At 41.0% G+C, this 18665-nt stretch overlaps 1 protein-coding gene across 10 annotated transcripts in view; it reads left to right on the forward strand.

The window, feature by feature from the left end:
• The window catches only part of Spata7 (spermatogenesis associated 7), a 36181-nt gene extending 17516 nt beyond the window's left edge, over window positions 1-18665 (forward strand). For 6 of the 10 annotated variants that reach the window (XM_050151392.1, XM_050151394.1, XM_050151387.1 and 3 more), the window contains 9 exons: window positions 1353-1486; window positions 6923-7395; window positions 8749-8815; window positions 11846-11947; window positions 12580-12680; window positions 13957-14010; window positions 15018-15095; window positions 17660-17717; window positions 17950-18665. In XM_050151392.1, coding sequence (XP_050007349.1) covers window positions 1353-1486; window positions 6923-7395; window positions 8749-8815; window positions 11846-11947; window positions 12580-12680; window positions 13957-14010; window positions 15018-15095; window positions 17660-17717; window positions 17950-18519 — 1637 coding nt within the window. In that variant the 3' untranslated portion in view covers window positions 18520-18665. The remainder of the gene's footprint in view (window positions 1-1352; window positions 1487-6922; window positions 7396-8748; window positions 8816-11845; window positions 11948-12579; window positions 12681-13956; window positions 14011-15017; window positions 15096-17659; window positions 17718-17949) is intronic. The other 4 variants (XM_050151388.1, XM_050151389.1, XM_050151391.1 and 1 more) reach the window with 4 other exon arrangements.

Genomic DNA, 18665 nt, shown 5'->3' on the forward strand with positions numbered 1-18665 from the left:
AGCTTGTAGGTTTTCTAGATATATATATATATATATACAGATATATTTCAGTTAGATAGATATTCTTCAAACCTTTCAAAGACTACAGAATATGTCATTTAAAACGTTTTAAGAACTTAGGATTTTTCATGATTGGTGCTCCTGGCAGCACCAGTCTACTTCAAGAGGATGATGTATATCAAAGAGACTTCTTATGGAGTTTGTTAGCCATTTGGGCAAGAAACTGCTCTTGCCTGGACTGCTTGATGAACTGGACATGCAGGACCCATAGAGAAATGACTGCTGAACTTGACTAAAGGTGAAACTGTCCTTCGGGGTTCCTGCTTCATGAAAGAGACTGCTAGACATTCTGCAGGACACAGAAGAAAGTGACTGACAAACCACCAATCTAGGTGGAGCTGTCTTTGAAATTTCTTGCTTCATAGAAAAGTCTGCTAGATACTATGGGCCTGTGGGCTAAAGATGGATGCTCCAACATTACAGAAGAACTTGGGTGACTGTCCAGGCAGCAGGATGTCTCTAACAATTCTAGAGTTTTGGAAGTAGCTTACAATGCACTTCCTGTTTACTTGAGTCTTTGATAGAGGTGGAAAATAGTTATAGTTTTCCTTAGTTATGATAAAAAATAAAGTAGATATAAATATTGTAACTGTAATTCTTGCTTGATACCTGTTTTGTTATATGTTAAATTTTACTATGTTAAAGTTCAAACCTTCCTTTTTATTTAAACAGAAAAGGGGAAATGATATGGGAAGTCCTTCTGTCTATGTGTTGCTTTTATTGGTTAATGAATAAATCTGTTTCTGCCAGTGGCTTAGCAGACTAGGGCAAGGTGGGAGTTCCAGGCAGACAGAGGAGGAGGAGGCGGAGCCAGGGAGAAGCCATGGAGCCACCAGAAGAGAAAGAACCTTGCTAGTAGGCCACAAGCCTTGTGGTAAAATATAAAATAATGGAAATGGGTTAATTATAGATGTAAGAGCTAGCTAGCAATACACTTAAGAGATTGGACAAGCAGTGATTTAAATAATATAGTTTCTGTGATTATTTTGGGAGTCTGGGTGACCGGGAAATGAACAAGCGGCCTCATACAACAGATTTTAGTCACTTATAGTAGTGTAAACATGTTTAGCAATAAAGATGTGCCAGCTGTGTATGGTGCTGTTGGCCTCATCCCATGCTGGAGTGAGAATCTTCCAGGTGAGAACTTCTAGAACAGCCGCCTATGTGATGAGAGGTATCCAAAGAAAAAGGGCAGTGAAAGGGAGAAATCTTTGACTTTATTAATGTAACAAGACCAAAAAGTTAGTTTTTGTGTTTTGTTTCCAATTTCAAAGTTTTCCTTCCTTCCTTAGATGCAGATCAACAACGAAGAGAGAAACTGAAGAAAGATTTAGCACGATGTAAAAAGGAGCTTAAATTAAGTAAACCCACAATGCAGATCAGTTCTAAGATGAATTCCAAGTTCCTTTTTAACTCTCCTCAGAAGGTAAGGTGATTCTTCTGCTCTCTAAGAGCAGATGTTTCTAAGGCACTTTGGTGCTGCAGCCTGGCTGGGGACCGTTTTCAGTAGCTTTGGGTCAGCAGACTGTGAGCATCAAGCACCAAGTGACTCTACTGCATGCTTTTCAGGCCACATCTCCTCACTGCTGCCTGCCAGGGGGAAGCAGCCATGAGCAATTTTGGAAATAAATTCCTAGCTTTATTCCACACAAGCTCCACCAGCTAGAAAGGATGATGTCTCAGACTTGGCCTGCAGGCTGTAGTAGGTTTTATTTTTTTGACTCTTCTAACATTTATTTGAAAAAGTGGTCTTTTGTTCTTAGTTTGATGAGAGGTGTTTGCAGTTTTCAGAGTCTCTCCCATGAATAGATCATTTTTTTAATTAAAAACATTTTTGATATGTTTTGATCTCAATGGGCAATTTTATCCAATGTTCTTTTTGCATTTCTTGGCAATGATGATGTGATTTTCTGTTTGATCTGTTAATGTAGTGAATGACTTGTGTCCTTAATATAAACACATCCGAGCTGTGATACATTCGAGTTTCCTTCCTTCTTCCTTTCTTTTTTTTTTTTTGTTCTGTTTGTTTGTTATTTGTTTTTTTGTTCATCTTGTTTTGAGACTGGGTCTCTATGTGCAGCCCTTGTCCTGGAACTTGTTCTGTAGACCAGTCTAGCCTCAAACTTAGAGATCCACCTGCCTCTGCTTCCTGAGTGCTGTGATTAAAACATTAAGGTGTTCTATATTGCTGGATTCAGAGGTAAACGTTTGTTTAGGATTTTGACATCTGAACACTGTTGTTACTGGTGTACATTTTTCTCTCTGTCTGGTTATGCTGGCTTCAGTGAACAGAGCAGTTTCCTCTTTTTCTATATTCTAGTTTATAGAAGTTGGAAGTTATTATTTTTTATAAAAGTTTTTCATACATTTTGATCATATTCTTTTCCCCTCCCTTACCCACCCAATTTCATGTTTTTCCCCCCTCTGTCTCTCAAAAACAAAAAAGAACAAGATGAAAATCAAAGCAAACAAACAGAAAAGACAAAAGGTGCACAAAAATGAGTTTATTTTGTATTGACCAACTACTAGGCCTGGGCTTGCCCTGGAGTGTGGTTGATCCACCCAGTGCCACTCCTGAAACAGATTTTTCTTTTTCTAGCAGCTGTCAATTTCAAATACCTTTTTAGTTAAAGGTGGGACTCTGCCCTTCTCCGCGCTGGGATTTGGTCTGGTTTGAACCTGTGCAGGTCTTGTGTGTGCTGTCACAGTCTCTGTGAGTTCATGTGTGCACTGACCCTGTTGTGTCTGATCATCCCTACCTACAGATAGTACCGTCTGTCCACCTCCTTTCCCCATGTTCCCGAGCCTTGAGGGCAGGTTTCTGATAAATACAGTCCATTTAGGACCGGGCGCTCTCACTCCCTGCACATTGTCTCTCCGGGTTACTGTCTCTTGCAAGACAAGCTTCTCTGCTGAGGGATGGGTAATAGATACACTGATCTGCAAATTTCATTTTTCTGAACAGCTGTTTTTATTTCCATGGAATCCAACACTAAAATGATCACTTTTTCAAACTTTAGTACTGTTTAGTAGTGAGCCCACATGTCTTTATCAACCAGTGTGGTGTTATCCGCTCATTCCGGTGGTTGGTCTTTCATCTCTAGCCCCAGCCATTGCCTCCGGCTCACAGTATTTTGCTATGATTGTCAGATTCTATATTTTTTACCCATAACTTTAAACCACAGTCATGATATAGCCAGGCATAGTAGTGCATGCCTCTAATTCCAGGTAGTGGCACACTAGGGGATGGGTAAGATAGGCTTAGGCCACACTAGGCAACATAGTGAGACCTTTTCTCAAAAAATATACTGTTACTATGCTTAAAAATTAATAATTGTTTAATATCACCAAATACCATGCTATGATTTCATACACTGTCTTATTTTTGAGTTTATTGGAATTGAATTGGCATCTAGTTAACTTGAATTGATATTTTTTAATCCATAGTTTTCTTTCTCCCATGCCTTTTATCACTGTGTAATTTATATATGGGAAAATCTGAGTTAGTAATAAAGTTTGGCTTAAATTTTGCAGAGTTCTAAATGATGTAAAATTTCTACTGCAAACTTGTGTGGGGAACAAGGTTTCCGAAGGCCTGCAGTCTCTACTGAGTGCCAGGGTTCAAGACGGGCAAGTTATGCACTTGCAGAGTAGCCATTGAGAGTAGCCCATGCTCTCGAGGATGAGTTCCAGCCCTGCCATCCATGGTATGGTTCAAAAAATAAAAGGAAAGGAAGATGGGAGGGAGACGAAGAGACGAGAGGAGAGGGAAGGCAGGCAAGCCTACTTGGCAGGACAGCTTCCCCGTTGCTTATCAAGCACCAGATACTGTCTTTTAACTCTTGGTCTTTTCAGTACAAACGCAGACACGGTTTACCAGCAGTCAGTAAGGAGGACTCAGGTATTGGAGCCTTTCGGGAAGCTCTGGACTGTTTTCCTGATTGAGAACTATGGAGGAACTGAAAGCAGTTTTTAGTTAGACAGTGACGTCATACCCTTTAGAAGACTACACTGGCTGCAGTGACCAGCAGACCAGTTACAGGATGGCTGCAGTAATCTGGGAGAAAGATTAAGAGCTGACCCCGGGCATTATAAAGAACACCAGAAATACAGGTACAGGCGGCTTATTATTTAGAAAGGAGAATTGCTAGGTCTTGGTATCTGACTTGATGATATGAAGAGAAAGGCAGAAGTGAGAGTCCCTGGTTTGTGATAATAATAGGATAAGGAGCAGGTTTTCTTCTGGGGTAACATTGATAAGAGGCATGAGTTTACTTGTTTGGCATGTTCAATTCGCAGTGCTTAGGAACATTGAATATATTCAGGAGACAGTTGGATAGAAGCATCTCTTTCAGGAGAAAGACCTGGGAGTTGTGAGGTGGGGGCGGCAGGTAGGGTTGAGAGTGGAGTCTCCTACGCTGTTCTAAAGACCACAGGCCAGGAGATCTCTCCATCCGTGATGCACTCTCGGGTAGATTGCTTCTTTTTTTCAATGTTTATTTCATTGTATATGTATGAGTGCCTGCATATATGTTATACTTCCTGCCACATGCATGCCATGTGCCCTCACAGGCCAAAAGAAGACATCAGATTTCCCTAGAACTTGAGTTACAGATTGTTTTGAACTGCCATGTGGGCCCTAGGAGTCAAGCACAGGGCCCCTGCAAGAATAACAAGTGTTCTTAATCTCTGGGCCATCTGTTCAGCCCCTATATTTTTATGATTATTATAATTGTTTAGTAATTCTTTAATCTCTAACATTTTATATACAAAGTAATAATTTTGAGATGAGTTTGTTGAAAAATTTTAATTATATATTTTAATATACTTTATGAATCACTTATAATAAAGTAAAATAAAACAAACATTTTAATATGTCTATTCATTTTCCCCTTAGTATCTGTAATTCTATATCTTGCTTGCCTCCATGACAGTTCATTTATGCTTTTATTCCCTTTTTTATAATTCCATTTAGAAGTAATAGTAATCTTTAGTTTGCCTACATTTTTAATAATCTTTAATAATTAATACTTTAAATATAGTCAAGTTATCTTAAATTATGAGTTTGTATAGTATATTTTAATAATTGGGTTGATTTTATGGTTAACAATATTTATAATAATTATAAAATATTTTCACTGAAAAGATAGTTACAGTTAATGATGCTGACTTTGCCTCTTAGTATCGTAGCAGTTTCTGCAGACACATGAGCTCATATTCAGAACCCTGGATCCTCGCTGCCTGGGCTTTCCCACTCATTTCCTCCTCTCACCCTGGATCACGTGATGCCAGTTTTCAGGACCCTTCCAAGGGCGTCCCTTCTAGCTGCTGCAGTTTAGATCTTAGAACACCACTTCTGCCCCATCCCTGAAAAGGACTTAGTTGTTCTGTGCTTGGAAATCGGGTAGATGTTCTTGACATGAACTTTGCATAAATCCAAATCGCACAAACAGTTTATAGCAAATCACCTCACACATAGTGGCATCAGAGCAGGTGGACAGAACACCACCAGACTGCTTGTTCTAGAACTTTCCAATGGACTATTTTTCTAGTTGGGGTGGTTTACCAAAGTGTTACCCATATTCAATGCAAATATCTATTCAGGCTTTCCAATATTTAGAACTAAAGGAAAGAACTATATAATCTTGTTAAAGCAGATCAGTAGTACAGTTAATTTCATACTACAGTCTGTTGATTTCCAAGGGGAGAGTAGAATACAAGGTAGTGTTTGAGGTAGGAAAATAGACTTAAGTTTCATGCTTTCGATTAACTCAAAAGCAATTTGCCAGCACATATCAGAAAAGAGTATTTTTTTTCCTTATTTTTTTTCCAGTGTTGGACATTAAACATAGGACCTTGTGTATGCTAAGCAAATTTCTTTTTTGTCTGTTAGTTTACATTTACNGAGAGAGAGAGAGAGAGAGAGAGAGAGAGAGAGAGAGAGAGAGAGAGAGAGAGAGAGAGAGAGAAAACTGGTGGGAATTGGTTCCTTCCTTCCACCATGTGAGATCCAGGGATCACACTCAGGTTTTAGGCTTGGCAGCAATCACCTTTATCTACTTAGCCATCTCATTGACTCCCAGCTCTGTACTTCTGTCCTTAAAGGTTCTTTTTGGTTCATTTTAGTGACCATCACACTGATAAGGCTTACCAGGCAATCTAATGCTTTATGCATTTCTCTACTCTAAGCTTAGCTTATACCATCCTCTGTGTATAAATAATTCTCATGGTTATTAATTAATAGCCCTGTAAGATTTAGAAATATCTTTTCAAAGAGCTGAGCCTTTTGTACGTCAGCTGTAATATGAACCCAGTTTGGGGGCGTTTTTTTAAAGCTAGTGTACTTTTGAGTAGTAACCTAAGGACTCACAATTTAATGCAGAATACTCACTTTATTTTGTGTTTTATTTTGGGAAAGGTTGGAAAGCAATTGTGTGTCTTAATGTGTTTCCTTATTTAGATATATCTGTTTGTAAGTTAGCTGACCCGTACATTATCAAGAAAGGAATTCAAATCAATTTAAGATTCCTTGTGCTATAAACAAGATTTAAATTAGTTTTTCAGGTGAACTTTTAAAACATAGTGTATGGCATAGCAAAGAGCAGAGGCACTGAGTCAGCTTGCGTATGTGATTCTGACCCTCCTTTTCTTCTTGAAAGTAAGGGCAGGGCAGGAATGTAGTTCAGTGGTAGGACACTTGCTTAGCAGCTCAAGGCCCTGACTCCAGGCCCATCATGGGTTGGGGGAGGTAATGGTCATACTTTCTCACAGAGTTGGAGGCAGGGTGCATGTATAAGTTAATCCGAGACTCCCAGTTCCATGAATTTGGTATAAATGCTTACTGTCAAATCAATGTTCTTAGCCCTCAGGGGAACCACAATGTCAGGGTGTGTTAATAGAAGAAGTGACAAGGTACCCATCATTGTCGAAGTCATTGGTCCCTTCTTCAGATGAACTGCGTCTACATCATCCTGAACTGAATAAATTCCTCATGAATGGCACCCAGAGGCATCCCAGCACCTCCCCCCTCAGCCTGGCTTCCACAGGATCTGCACCCAGGAGCCCGTGCTGCAGCCACTGCTGCGACAGGAGGCCTAGGAGTGCCTTCCCAAGTGCGCACCGCTTCCAGCTCGCCATCTCCAAGTCCCCCAGTGGAGATCTTTTGGAGAAGCACTCAGACTTCTTCTCTAACAAGCAGCTGCCATTCACCCCACGCACTTTAAAAACAGAAGCGAAGTCCTTCCTGTCACAGTACCGCTACTACACACCTGCCAGAAGAAGGAAGGGTTTTCCAGTTGGGCGGGCGGAAGCTGAAACCCAGACTGAACTAAGCAGGTTTGTATGGCGTGCCCACAGCTGAGAGCAAGGCTAGCGAGTCAGGGGAAGTGAGCAATAAGCAGGTAGTTGTTGCTTTGTTGTACACTTTATCTGCAACCTTGAGATCATGGGAATGAATGGTACAACTGTCCAGGGCATCTTAGGAAGCAGTGCAGTAATGGCAGAAAAAGTAGCTGTTAGATTTGTTAGGCTCCTATGAATGAGTGCTGCCTAAGTTGTTGTAAGCGCAGCTCTCGAACTTCTGTGTTTCTAAATGCTGTTTCAGAGAAGTTTTAAGACACATTATCAGACAGCACTGATGTAAGTAAATATTGGTGTTAACGGTGGCAGACCAGTGAGGCCCAGGAGGGAAAATAAACACTTATCCGGTTCCCTGTGTCTCTCCTGGCACGTGTCCACACCCTGGGTAGTGACAGCTGCAGGCACGGCTTAGACAGTTGAGGGACATCTGGAAATTAGAATTTGCCTTGATTTTGATTTCTGTAATAGATGGTTCATGATATTCGGTATCTTTGCCAAGTGATTATAATTTATTCCATACTAGACTTTAGTTATTCAAACATTGCAAGACTAGTTTTATGAGTGGAGAAGAGGGGCAATGATGGCGAATGGATTTAATTTACAAAAGGAATTGGACCTGTAACAGAAATCATCAACCAGAGGAGAGATGAAGAAGTCATTGCTGGATTTGACAACCCAGAATCTAAATTGAAATGAGACTGAGGCGGCATGGCTTCTGTGAGGGGTGGCACACAAACTGGGTGCTGTCCATGTCTTCATGAGTACGGGAAAGGGACGCCTAGGGAGCAGGGGGTAGGGCAGGGTGGTGGGAGAGTAAAGAGAATGAGCTATGGATTTGTCTGAGATTGTTGAGAACAGTTTAATCAGTAAAGAAGGAAAGAAATGAAGAGATTGTTTCATATCTTTTTAAATGTTAAAAGGATAGTCTCATTTCTCTTAGCCCATTGTATATTTAACTGAAATCAAGGAAGTACATGTGAATCAAATCATGTCTATTTCCAGATCTGTATTTAAAAATTACACATTTTTGTAAGAGTAAATAGGTGAATTTCTTTGAGTTATACCATACCTTTTTCCCCCCCTTTTTTTTTTTTGTTTGTTTTTTGTTTTTTAGATAGGGTTTCTTTGTAGCTTTGGAGCCTGTCCTGGAACTCACTCTAGTAGACCAAGCTGGCTTCAAACTCACAAAGATCCGCCTGCCTCTGCCTCCTGAGTTCTGGGATTAAAGGTGTGTACCACCACCATCCGAATCTATACCTTTTTCTTAATAGTAAAGCTTGTCACTGTGTATATAAAGGAGTAACAATCATTTCTTTGTAAATGTTACAGCTTTAATTCTGAGTTTGGGACAGCTGAGACAAAGAACTCCGAGGACTCAGAAGTGAACATAAAGCAGGTAGTAACCATGAGTCTTTGTGTTGGTGCCTTCTGAGTTTCAGATGATTTGACTTATGTAGAATGTAGGCAGCTGTTTGGACGATCAAGAGGGAAATAGAATGTAGTCAGCGTGCGCAGGTTTGCCTGTTTGCAGTTGTCGCGTGTGCTCTCTGCATGGTCAGATGGATCCTACCGATTCTAGGGAGTCATTTGTTATTAGCGCCTACGTGGTTCTCTGGCTGGCTAAACAGGTGGGTAAGTAAAAATATTAATGACATTTTCAAAAGTATAGATTCTGAGAGCCAGGTATGGTGGCATTTGCCTATAATTTTCCAACACCTTGGTAAAGGCAGGAGGATTATGAATAGGGGGCCATCTTGAACTATACAGCCGATTCAAGTGTGGCCTAAGCTGTCTAGCAAGACTGTGTCTCAAAACAACGAAGGACTGAACTATAGCTTGGCGTTAGAGAAATTGCTTAGCATTTGCAAGGCTGTGTTCAGGACCACAGCACCCACCCCGCAGCGGCACACACAGAAAAGTAGACAAGGTGCTAAAGGTGCTGCCAAGGCTACCTATGTAGCAGTCTGCATTGGCAATGCCTATATTACAAATCATACAGCATAAGGAATCCGTAGATACCATTCTCTTACATTTGACTTTACTTTTATGAACTTTATTACATGGTTTGTATCTTAAATGTTTAGCAGTGATTTAATATATCTTAGCTTTAAATATGATTTCTCAGGCAAAGTAATTTAATTTGAGTCTTTTCAACCATGGATTATATCCTAATTTAAATGCATTAATTCTAAATATGGTTTGCATGTTTAAATGTCAAACTCAGACTCAGGGATACAAAATTAAACACGTTCAACTTCTTTTTTCTTTCTGAAAATGGGTAGGAACTTACGTTTTTACATCTTAGCCATTGATAGTGTTTTGACAGGGGGACCGCTTAGAGTTCATGGAGAAAACAGCCTCTGAAAGCTAGGTGTCCTCCTAAAAGACTAACTGCAGGGTCCTTGGGAGAAGGCACAGCAGGCATAGTTCTAGCCTGGGAAGGGCTTGATAAACGATGCTTATTTTCACCTTGAATTTTAGTGAAAAGAGTTAGGCCTGTAGATAACTAAGTAGGCTAACGCAGGGCAGGTGAGATTGCTCCCCAGGTAAAAGTGCTTAGCACAGAAGAGTGACGCCCCGAGTTCCCTGGAGTCCACTGCGGAAAGAGAAAACTGACTCCCAAACGTTGTCTTCTGACCTCTACGTGTGTACCATGGTGTGCTCATGCCTGCACTCACACAAACATCATACATCATTCTCATCTTCAGCATTACTTATGGTGACGAGTGAAATTGGAAGAATCCCAGTTGATTACATTGCATTCCGAATGTTCATTCATAACCCTTCAAGAAAAATGGATGCTCACAGAAGTCTTGGACTTGAGAAAGCTAGTGAAATAGTAACTGCAGTAGATGTATAGTTTAACCCCACTTTTAAAACTGTGAAGCCTTTTGCATGAATCAGCTTTGTAGTACTGGGAATATAACTTACTCGATAGAGTACTTGCCTAGCATAAACAAAGCATGAATTGGTGTAGCAGTGCCTCCTTTTTTTTTAAAGTATTTATTTATTTTATATGCGTTGGTGTTTTGCCTGCATGTATGTCTGAGGGTGTCAGATCTTGGAGTTACAGACAGTTGTGAGCTGCCATGTGGGTGCTGGGAATTGAACCTGGGTCCGTTAGAAGAGCAGCCTGTGTGGTATTCTTAACCGCTGAGCCACCTCTCCAGCCCCAACAGCAGTACCTCTTGTTCCTTTCTTTCTTCATTTCTATTTTTGTTGTTGTTTGTTTGGGTTCTGTTTGTTTTGTTTTAAGACAAGGTGTGTCTAAGTAGCCCTGGATATCCAGGAGCTCACTATGTAGACCAGGCTGGCCCACATTTGCATTTGTGTGGTCACCTACATCTATGTGTACCATGTGCATGGCTGGTGCCCAAGGAGGTCAGGAGAGGGTGCTGGATCTGCTGGACTGGAGTTAAGGAAGTTACAAGTAGCCAGGTAGGCTGATGTGGGAGTGTCATATATCAATCTGTTGATTTCATTGGTTAATTAAATAAAGAAACTGCTTGCCCTGATAGGTTAAAACATAGGTGGGAATAGTAAACAGGAGGAAGAGGAAGTGAGGTAAGACTCCTCAGACAGACTCGGCAGCTCTGCTCTCTGGAGCAGAGGCCCTGCTTCACTCTCCTGGGCACATGCAATGAAGCTCAGACCCAGGATGGACGTAGGCTAGAATCTTCCCGGTAAGCGCACCTTGGGGTGCTTACACACATTATTAGAAATGGGCTAAATTAATATGTGAGAATTAGCCTAGAAGAGGCTAGATAGAAATGGGCCAAGCAGTCTTTAAATGAATACAGTTTGTGTGTTGTTATTTCGGGCATAAGCTAGCCAGGCGGCTGGGGTGCTGGGGACGCAGCTCCGCCGCTCCTATTTCAACAGTAGGCACTGGGAACCAAACCTTGGTCCTCTTAACCGTGGAGCCATCTCACTAGCCCCAGCAGTACATGATTGCAATTCCAGTACTTAGATGTTAGAGGCAGGATGATCAGAAGTTCAAAGTCATCATCAGGCACAAAGGAATTTCAAGGCCAGCCTGAGCTACAGGAGACCTGTTTGAAAGCAAAACATAACTTTGTAAAGATTAATGCAAATAAAATATTATTTGTGACACGTCAGAAGAAATCTATTTAAGTAATGTGCCATCGTTTTGTTTGTTAATATTGCCCAGATGCCACTGCTACTACAGCTGCTTTCACGTGTGACATAGCGGTGTTTGAATCAGATGTGCTTTTGAATTTTTAATAATGTAGTCAATGGATTTTTCCCCCAAATTTACTTAAAAGCTGCAAATTTGTATACTTTCATGGGTTTCTGGTCTTACTTTTGTTAGTTTTTGTTTTTTAATGTGGGTATGTACACGTTATGTGTAGGGGTGATGTCTCCCATCCAGTTACTAACCAGACCAGCTCTGCTTCACTTCCAGGATCAGACAAGACGGGGGCACTTTCAGGGTGGTGTGGCTAACCAGGCATGGTGGCACACACCTTTAATCCCAGCACTTGGAAGGCAGAAACAGGTGATCTCTGTGAGTTTGAGGACAGTCTGGCCTATATTATCAAGTTCCAGGATAGTCAGAGCTGAATAGTGAGACTTTGTCTCAAATAAAATAAAATAAAAATGTAAAAGGTGTATGGCTGTGGACTGCTCATGGTGATGAGCCTCTCTCCCAGGTCCCCAGGTGACCTGTGAACTGTGACCTCATGCCTCATCATTTCAGTACTAGGGTCACAGGTGCAGACTCCTCCACAGTCTTATTTATGATTTCCTAATGCCATTTAAAATGCTTCTTATTAACATGGGTAAAATGCTGATTGGGTAGGCTATTCTTTTTTTTTTATTAAAAATTTCTGCCTCCTCCCCGCCTCCCTTTTCCCTCCCCCTTCCCCCATCCCCCACTCCCCTCCCCCTCCCTCTCCAATCCTAAGAGCAGTCAGGGTTCCCTGCCCTGTGGGAAGTCCAAGGTCCTCCCCTTCCATCCAGGTCTAGGAAGGTGAGCATCCAAACAGGCTAGGCTCCCACAGATAGGCTATTCTTTTTTGTTAGTTTGTTTTAATATATCAGGTACTTTTTGTATTTATTTTTATTAATATTTGCTCTTTTCTTTCAGAACATAGTTTTGAAACAAAATTAAATTTCTTCTTTTTGTACCACTTCCAGGCAAATGGTGCTGAGGACAAAAACCGTCCTTTACCTTCACAAGGACAAAACTTAGGATGGGACAGGATTAAAGATGGCACTCTGCAGCATTCCTCCCAAAAGTGAGTGGGACCTTATATATTTGGGGGGCTTGAGACCAACCTAGGTCTCAGAGTGAAACCCTGCTTCCATTTGCTTTCCTGTGTAATAGACGCACAGCATTTCCCCTAAGTGCTGCCTTAATTCCATGTGCTAACGTATTTTAGTATTACACAGTTCTGTGGCACTGTTAGTAAAGGTGAGAGTCAGTTGTGCTAATGTGTTAATAAGGGGAAGGGATGCTAGTGTGCAGTAGTTGCTGTCTCTCCTCACATTAGAGAAGATTGTCCTCAAGGCCCGTCCTCTGGCAATGGTGTTAGCCACTTTCTATGACACCAACAGTGCTGAAGAACTGACCTCACCATTAGATGAGCTGTGCGACTTGGAGGCGACAGGCTGCTCCCAAGTGAAAGTGCTCGCCATGCAAGCCTGATAAACAGTTTGCTCCTCAGCACCCATGAGAGGAGGAGAGAAGTAACTCCTGAAAGTTGTACACACACTCACACACTCGCACGCACACACACACACACACACACACACAATAATTGTGTTAATAAAAGTTTCAAAAGCCTTGGGGGCTGGAGAGATGGCTCAAAGGTTAAGAGCACTGATTGTTCTTCCAGAGGTCCTGAGTTCCCAGCAACTACATGGTGGCTCACAACCATCTGTAATGAAATCTGACCTCCTGGCATACATGCAGACAGAAAACTATAAACAAAATAAATAAATAAAAATCTTAAAAAAAAATTCAAGAGCTAAAAATTTGTGATGTGTAACATTCCCACATGCCAGTGTTTGTCTGCTCTGATGTTGGGAGATGCTCTTTAACACTGTGGTCCATGCCTAGTGACTGTGACATCACACCTAGCAAAAATGTGGACCAGCAAGCTTTGGCTATTAATTGCATTTCCAGTGTAGGAGACTGGATATGAGATGAGGGGAGAAGAGTATTCACAAGGGAGAATGAGGACATGTGTTGGAGCAGACAGGAAGAAAATACACAGACCCTTGAGGGCGCATCTTCTCCCTTAGCCCTTTACCAGGGACATCTTGATTTCTAAGACTATAGTAGGTTGAGTACCAACTCTGTCCTTGAAACTCATTGAACACACAGCACATGTTAGCACATGTGCACACACACATGCATGCACACTCCCACAGAACTAAATCACAGATAGGAAAATACTTAGAAATTTCAAAGCATATAGCTACTAATGTAGACAGAATATCAATCATGGAATCTTTGTATGCCTACCCTTATGGCTGCTGTTAGAACATTTTCCCTCTCTCTTTTTCTAGGACGCTCTGTGAGCTCTCTACACAGCTTTCTTCAGACAGCAAAATCTACCCTGAGTAAGATCACTCTGACCTCTTTCTACTTGAGTGGAAAGCAGAATTAAGATCAGGAAAGCCTGATAAGATAAATTAAGATGGGAACTCGTCCTTCTACACCCAGCTCTGCAGTATCAGTCATTTAATCCATGCTGATGGACAGATTGTCGGGCCTTATCTTTAGTGAAAATGTGTCCCTAAGTTAATAATATCTACTAATAATTTCTAATAATTGCTTATTTTTATAAATTAAACTAGTAAAGAACCTACAGGAAAGGGTTTGGAGCTCAGGGGCCTCGTGGGAGGTTTGTGGCTGCTCCGCTTCTTTGCAGACTGTGTCGTCTTTGCTTTCAGTGGTCACGATACATTCTTAAGTTATAGTTTTCAGGAAAATGGTCTGCTTTATAGTTTAATTTATTTGTTCTTAAGCAAGTTCCTATGGATTGGTTTTTAACACGCTGGTTTACACAACCACCCGTCCGCAGTTAGTCTCCAATTGAGTAAGTACTTGCCATTTCCATTCATTCCCGAGTCTGAGCTAACTGGAATCAATGACGGTAGTATCCTGACTTTCTTGTAATAGGTACTAAAAGTTAGACATGAAGTAGTATATCGTAAGAAATGTGTCCAATTAAAAAATTACTACTACATTTTTTCATCCATAAATTTGCCTATTAGAAATTCTTTTTTATAAGGATTTTGAAGAAAAAAAAAAGCAATCTTTCTAGTCAGCAGATTTCCCAGCTTGAACACAAGATGCAGAGCAGGGCCCAATAAGCATCACGCCCTGCTTCCCTGAGTGGCCCTCTTTGTCTTTTCGCTGTTATGAATGTTCCACAAAGATGAAATTTTACTCCATTGGGTGATAATTTTCTCACTTCTATGTTTTCCTTTTTGAACATGAGAAAGCAGGTTTGTTTATAGTATTCCTGTACTCGTGGGCAGCAGTCCCTGTAGTGGTGATGTGGGTGCTCCTGCGTGACCTCCCCTCCATGTGATGGTTCTGATGCGCTTGTGTTCCTCTGCAGTGAAGAGGAGCTGCTCTACCTGGACTTCATGGAAAATGTGACAGATGAAATTTTGAAACTTGGTTTATTTTCCAACAGGTTAGAGATTTTTTTTAATGTGTGTGGGAGTTGAGATGTACATTGAATATTTTTCATACAGTAAGATTTTTTAAGTTATTAGGATATAAAAAGTTATGTTGCTTCTTATAATTATATTTTTATAATTGATTGTAAATTATAAAGACTTTTATCTGTACACTACAAAAACCAATAGATTTTTTCATTTAAGTATTATTATATCTTAGTTATATCAAACTGTATAATGAATTGAATTTTTGCTGCCATTTTGGAAAACCTCCGTAATTCCACCTTGCTATCACAAACTCTTATGGGAATCAAAAACAAGCTTTCAAATTTTATTACATTTATGTGTGTGTATCTGTGTGTGTGGTCACATGCCACAGCAGGCTGTCAAAGGGTGTGTGTGTGTGTATGTGTGTGTGTGTGTGTATTCACACGCCACAGCATGCTGTGAGGGTCAAAAGACAACCTATGGGAGTCAGTTCTCTCTCCCGGAGATTGTGGGTCCCGGAGATTGCACTTGGATTATCAGGCTTGCTGTCGAGTACCTCCACCTAGTGAGCCCTCTTATCCACCCACAACATCTTTACTACAACATGTAAGATCTAATAAAGACAAAAGAAAAGTTCTTTGTGTACTTATAGGAAATGGAGAGTTTGCAAAACCAGATTAGCTGCTGCGTTGCTTTTTGAAGCTGTGTGCTGAATGCAGCTCCAACACTGCTCTGTCTACAGCCACTGAGCGTTAGATTCCACTTCATGTAGCAGAGCATAGGACTGCACAGCACTCTACACACAACTGCAGGCATTGCAGTGGCCATTTCTAGCCCTTTCTCAGGGTTTACTTTTTAATGAAGGAAGACACTTTGTTATTTGGAATAAAAAGACAGTGGTGTCTGCCAATACTGACATACCGCTTTTCATTTGAAAAAAAAATGTTTAATGGGGGCTGGAAAATGGCTCCGTGTTTAAAAGCATTTGCTATACAACCATGAGAACCCAAGTTCAAATCTCAGCACCCACATAATGAACCAAGTGAGTCTCATGCAGGGCTATAACTCCAGGGCTGTTGGGTGTTGGAGCGTGGGCAGACTGGAGGATTACTTGGGTTTTCTGCTCAGAAGAACCCCTGCCACTTCTCTGCCTGGAGGAATAGGCAGAGAATGTTAGAGACTGATGCTGCCCTTGACCTTGAGGACACACAGGCATGCACGCTCACACATTCACATACAAACTGTTAATTTTAAGAGTTGCATAGGAGTTTTGTAGAACAGATATGTCGAGCATTACTGGAGCACACATTTTACATGACTAAAATGGTAACTTTTATGGTTTTTTTTTTAATCACAAAACCAAAAAGTTTTACATAGCATTTACATTTTCCCTTAAACGTTTATATTTTCCTCTTAAGATTTAACTTTGGTTCATAAGACTAAACATAGAACCATCCTGAGAAAGAAACTAGAAGGTGCAAGAATAGGTATCCTCAGCCTGAAGGATGCTTGAAGTGCATCTGTTGATCAGAGAGTGCATGTGTGTGCACGCGCATGCGTGACCCTGAATATGTATTACTTAATCCCACCTACATAAGCACAGGAAAAAGCCACGGTGCACATATTCCAGAATGTGACCAGTAACTATAAAGAGTAGGATACAAGTTTCTTGGTCTTTTAAAAATGACAGAATAATTCAGACCTCCTATTCTACGGGCCGGCTCATCTCACTGAATAGTATGAACCATGGTAACTTGAGTGACCAAGGAAATGAGTTGTTGTTTTCAGGAAACCTGTGGATAGGTTAGTGTGATTCTGGGCCTGGTGTAGAAAGAATACATTCCCTGAGGCTAGTCACATCTGAGTTAAATTCTCTGAAGGGCTTGTGACTGACTTTAGGGAAAGGAATCTCATCCTAGAGATGTAACACAGTTTCTGCAGGGCTTTAGTACCCTGGCTTTGACAGGGAAATAGGTAACATTGTTTCTGTGAGCCAGGCCTGGTGGCACAGGCCTTTAGTCCTAGCAAGGAGGCAGACCTCTGAGTTCCAGGTCAGCCCGATCTGCTTAGAGTTCCAGGCCAGCTAGAGCCTCATAGCAGACCGTGTCAGGGGTGGGCAGAGGCAGATTGTATGTCTAGCATAAATACCTGGCATTCACTTGGAGGTCATTGACCTATCATCAATGGAGTGTATACTTAAGGAGCCACGGTGAACCAGCTCTATGAGAGCATTTTCTCAAGGGTGTGGGGAAGGAGCACTCGGAGCTTTTGGTGTCTGTCTTACAGAGAGAGAGCTCTGCAGGGAGGGGAGTATTGTGTCTCACCTAAAACACTCACAGAAACAGAAACAGTACTCAGGTCTTCAGATACACTGGTATCTATTGTATAACTTAGATGTGTAACCGAAGGCAGGCTGCCTGACAGGTTAGAGAAGTAGACAACAGGAAAGATTGGTCTCCAGTTGCACAGAGAAAATGATTCATCTGGAAACCACTTTCCAGCCTTTGTCAGCTTTTATATTATGTTCCTATTTTACATTGAATGGGTTATCTGATTTTAAGATGTTAATATTTTTCTTGATCATTTGTAGGTTTTTAGAACGACTGTTTGAACGACATATAAAACAAAATATACATCATTTGGAGGAGGTTTGTCTTTCTTTAGAATTTTATGTTTTTGTAAAACATTGCATAGACCATAAAAGAGCTCATTTAAAATAGGTACTTTCTCCTGGGTGCTTTTTGTGAGGGGAAGGGGCGCAGGGGCTGTGGAAGTGTTAATCCTCTGAGACTATCAGCACTGCACACAGACATGGTTTAGTTTATTAACTTAGCTAGTATAATGATCCTCATAATTGCATATTCCTTTCCATAATCCTAGGGGAAAATGCGCTACCTGCTACATGGCCTGAAGGTTGACTTAGGCTGCATATCTGAGGAAGAGCCAGCAAAGCAGAGCGATTTCAGAATGTTGAATCAACTTGATTTTCAAAAGGCTCTGATTTCAAAACCAAATGAAGGTACCAGTAATGATGATTCAGTAATTGACCAAGAGCGTCAGCAGTTCCAGGAGGCTCTGGACATGCTGTCATCTATGCCGCAGGATGAAAACAAGCTGTTCTCTTTACCGGGTGAATTCCTAATACCTGTCCGTAAATTCAAGGATTCCGAAAATGTTATAGTTCAACAGGTCAACGATGAGACAGATCTTAAGGCCTCAGCCTTGGATGAAAACAATCCAAGTATTTCTGACAGGTTAATAGACCAGGACACCTCTGTGGATGTCATTGAAGGTGACAGTGACTCTGAAAGTGTTGAGACTTCCAGGGAATTATGTTGTCTTGGCACAGTACTGTCCCCATCTGTTCAGTTCCCTAGCATCAAAGATGGCAGTAATCATGACAAGCAATTACCGACTCTAAAAATCATGGAAATGGGCATTGAAGACTAAGCTTTGGATCTTCACTAATAAATACTCCATGTGGCCAGTAACTCAATATTACTTTTCTTGTTTTCCTTTTTTACATATTAAGATTTCTGTATTTTCAATGCTGTATAATAAATTACCATAAATTTAGCATCTTGAAACACCACATA

This window comes from Alexandromys fortis, unplaced genomic scaffold, assembly GCF_014885135.2.
Source record: "Alexandromys fortis isolate MF-2015 unplaced genomic scaffold, M_Fortis_MF-2015_v1.1 scaffold_63, whole genome shotgun sequence".
NCBI classification, from domain to species: Eukaryota; Metazoa; Chordata; class Mammalia; order Rodentia; family Cricetidae; genus Alexandromys; species Alexandromys fortis.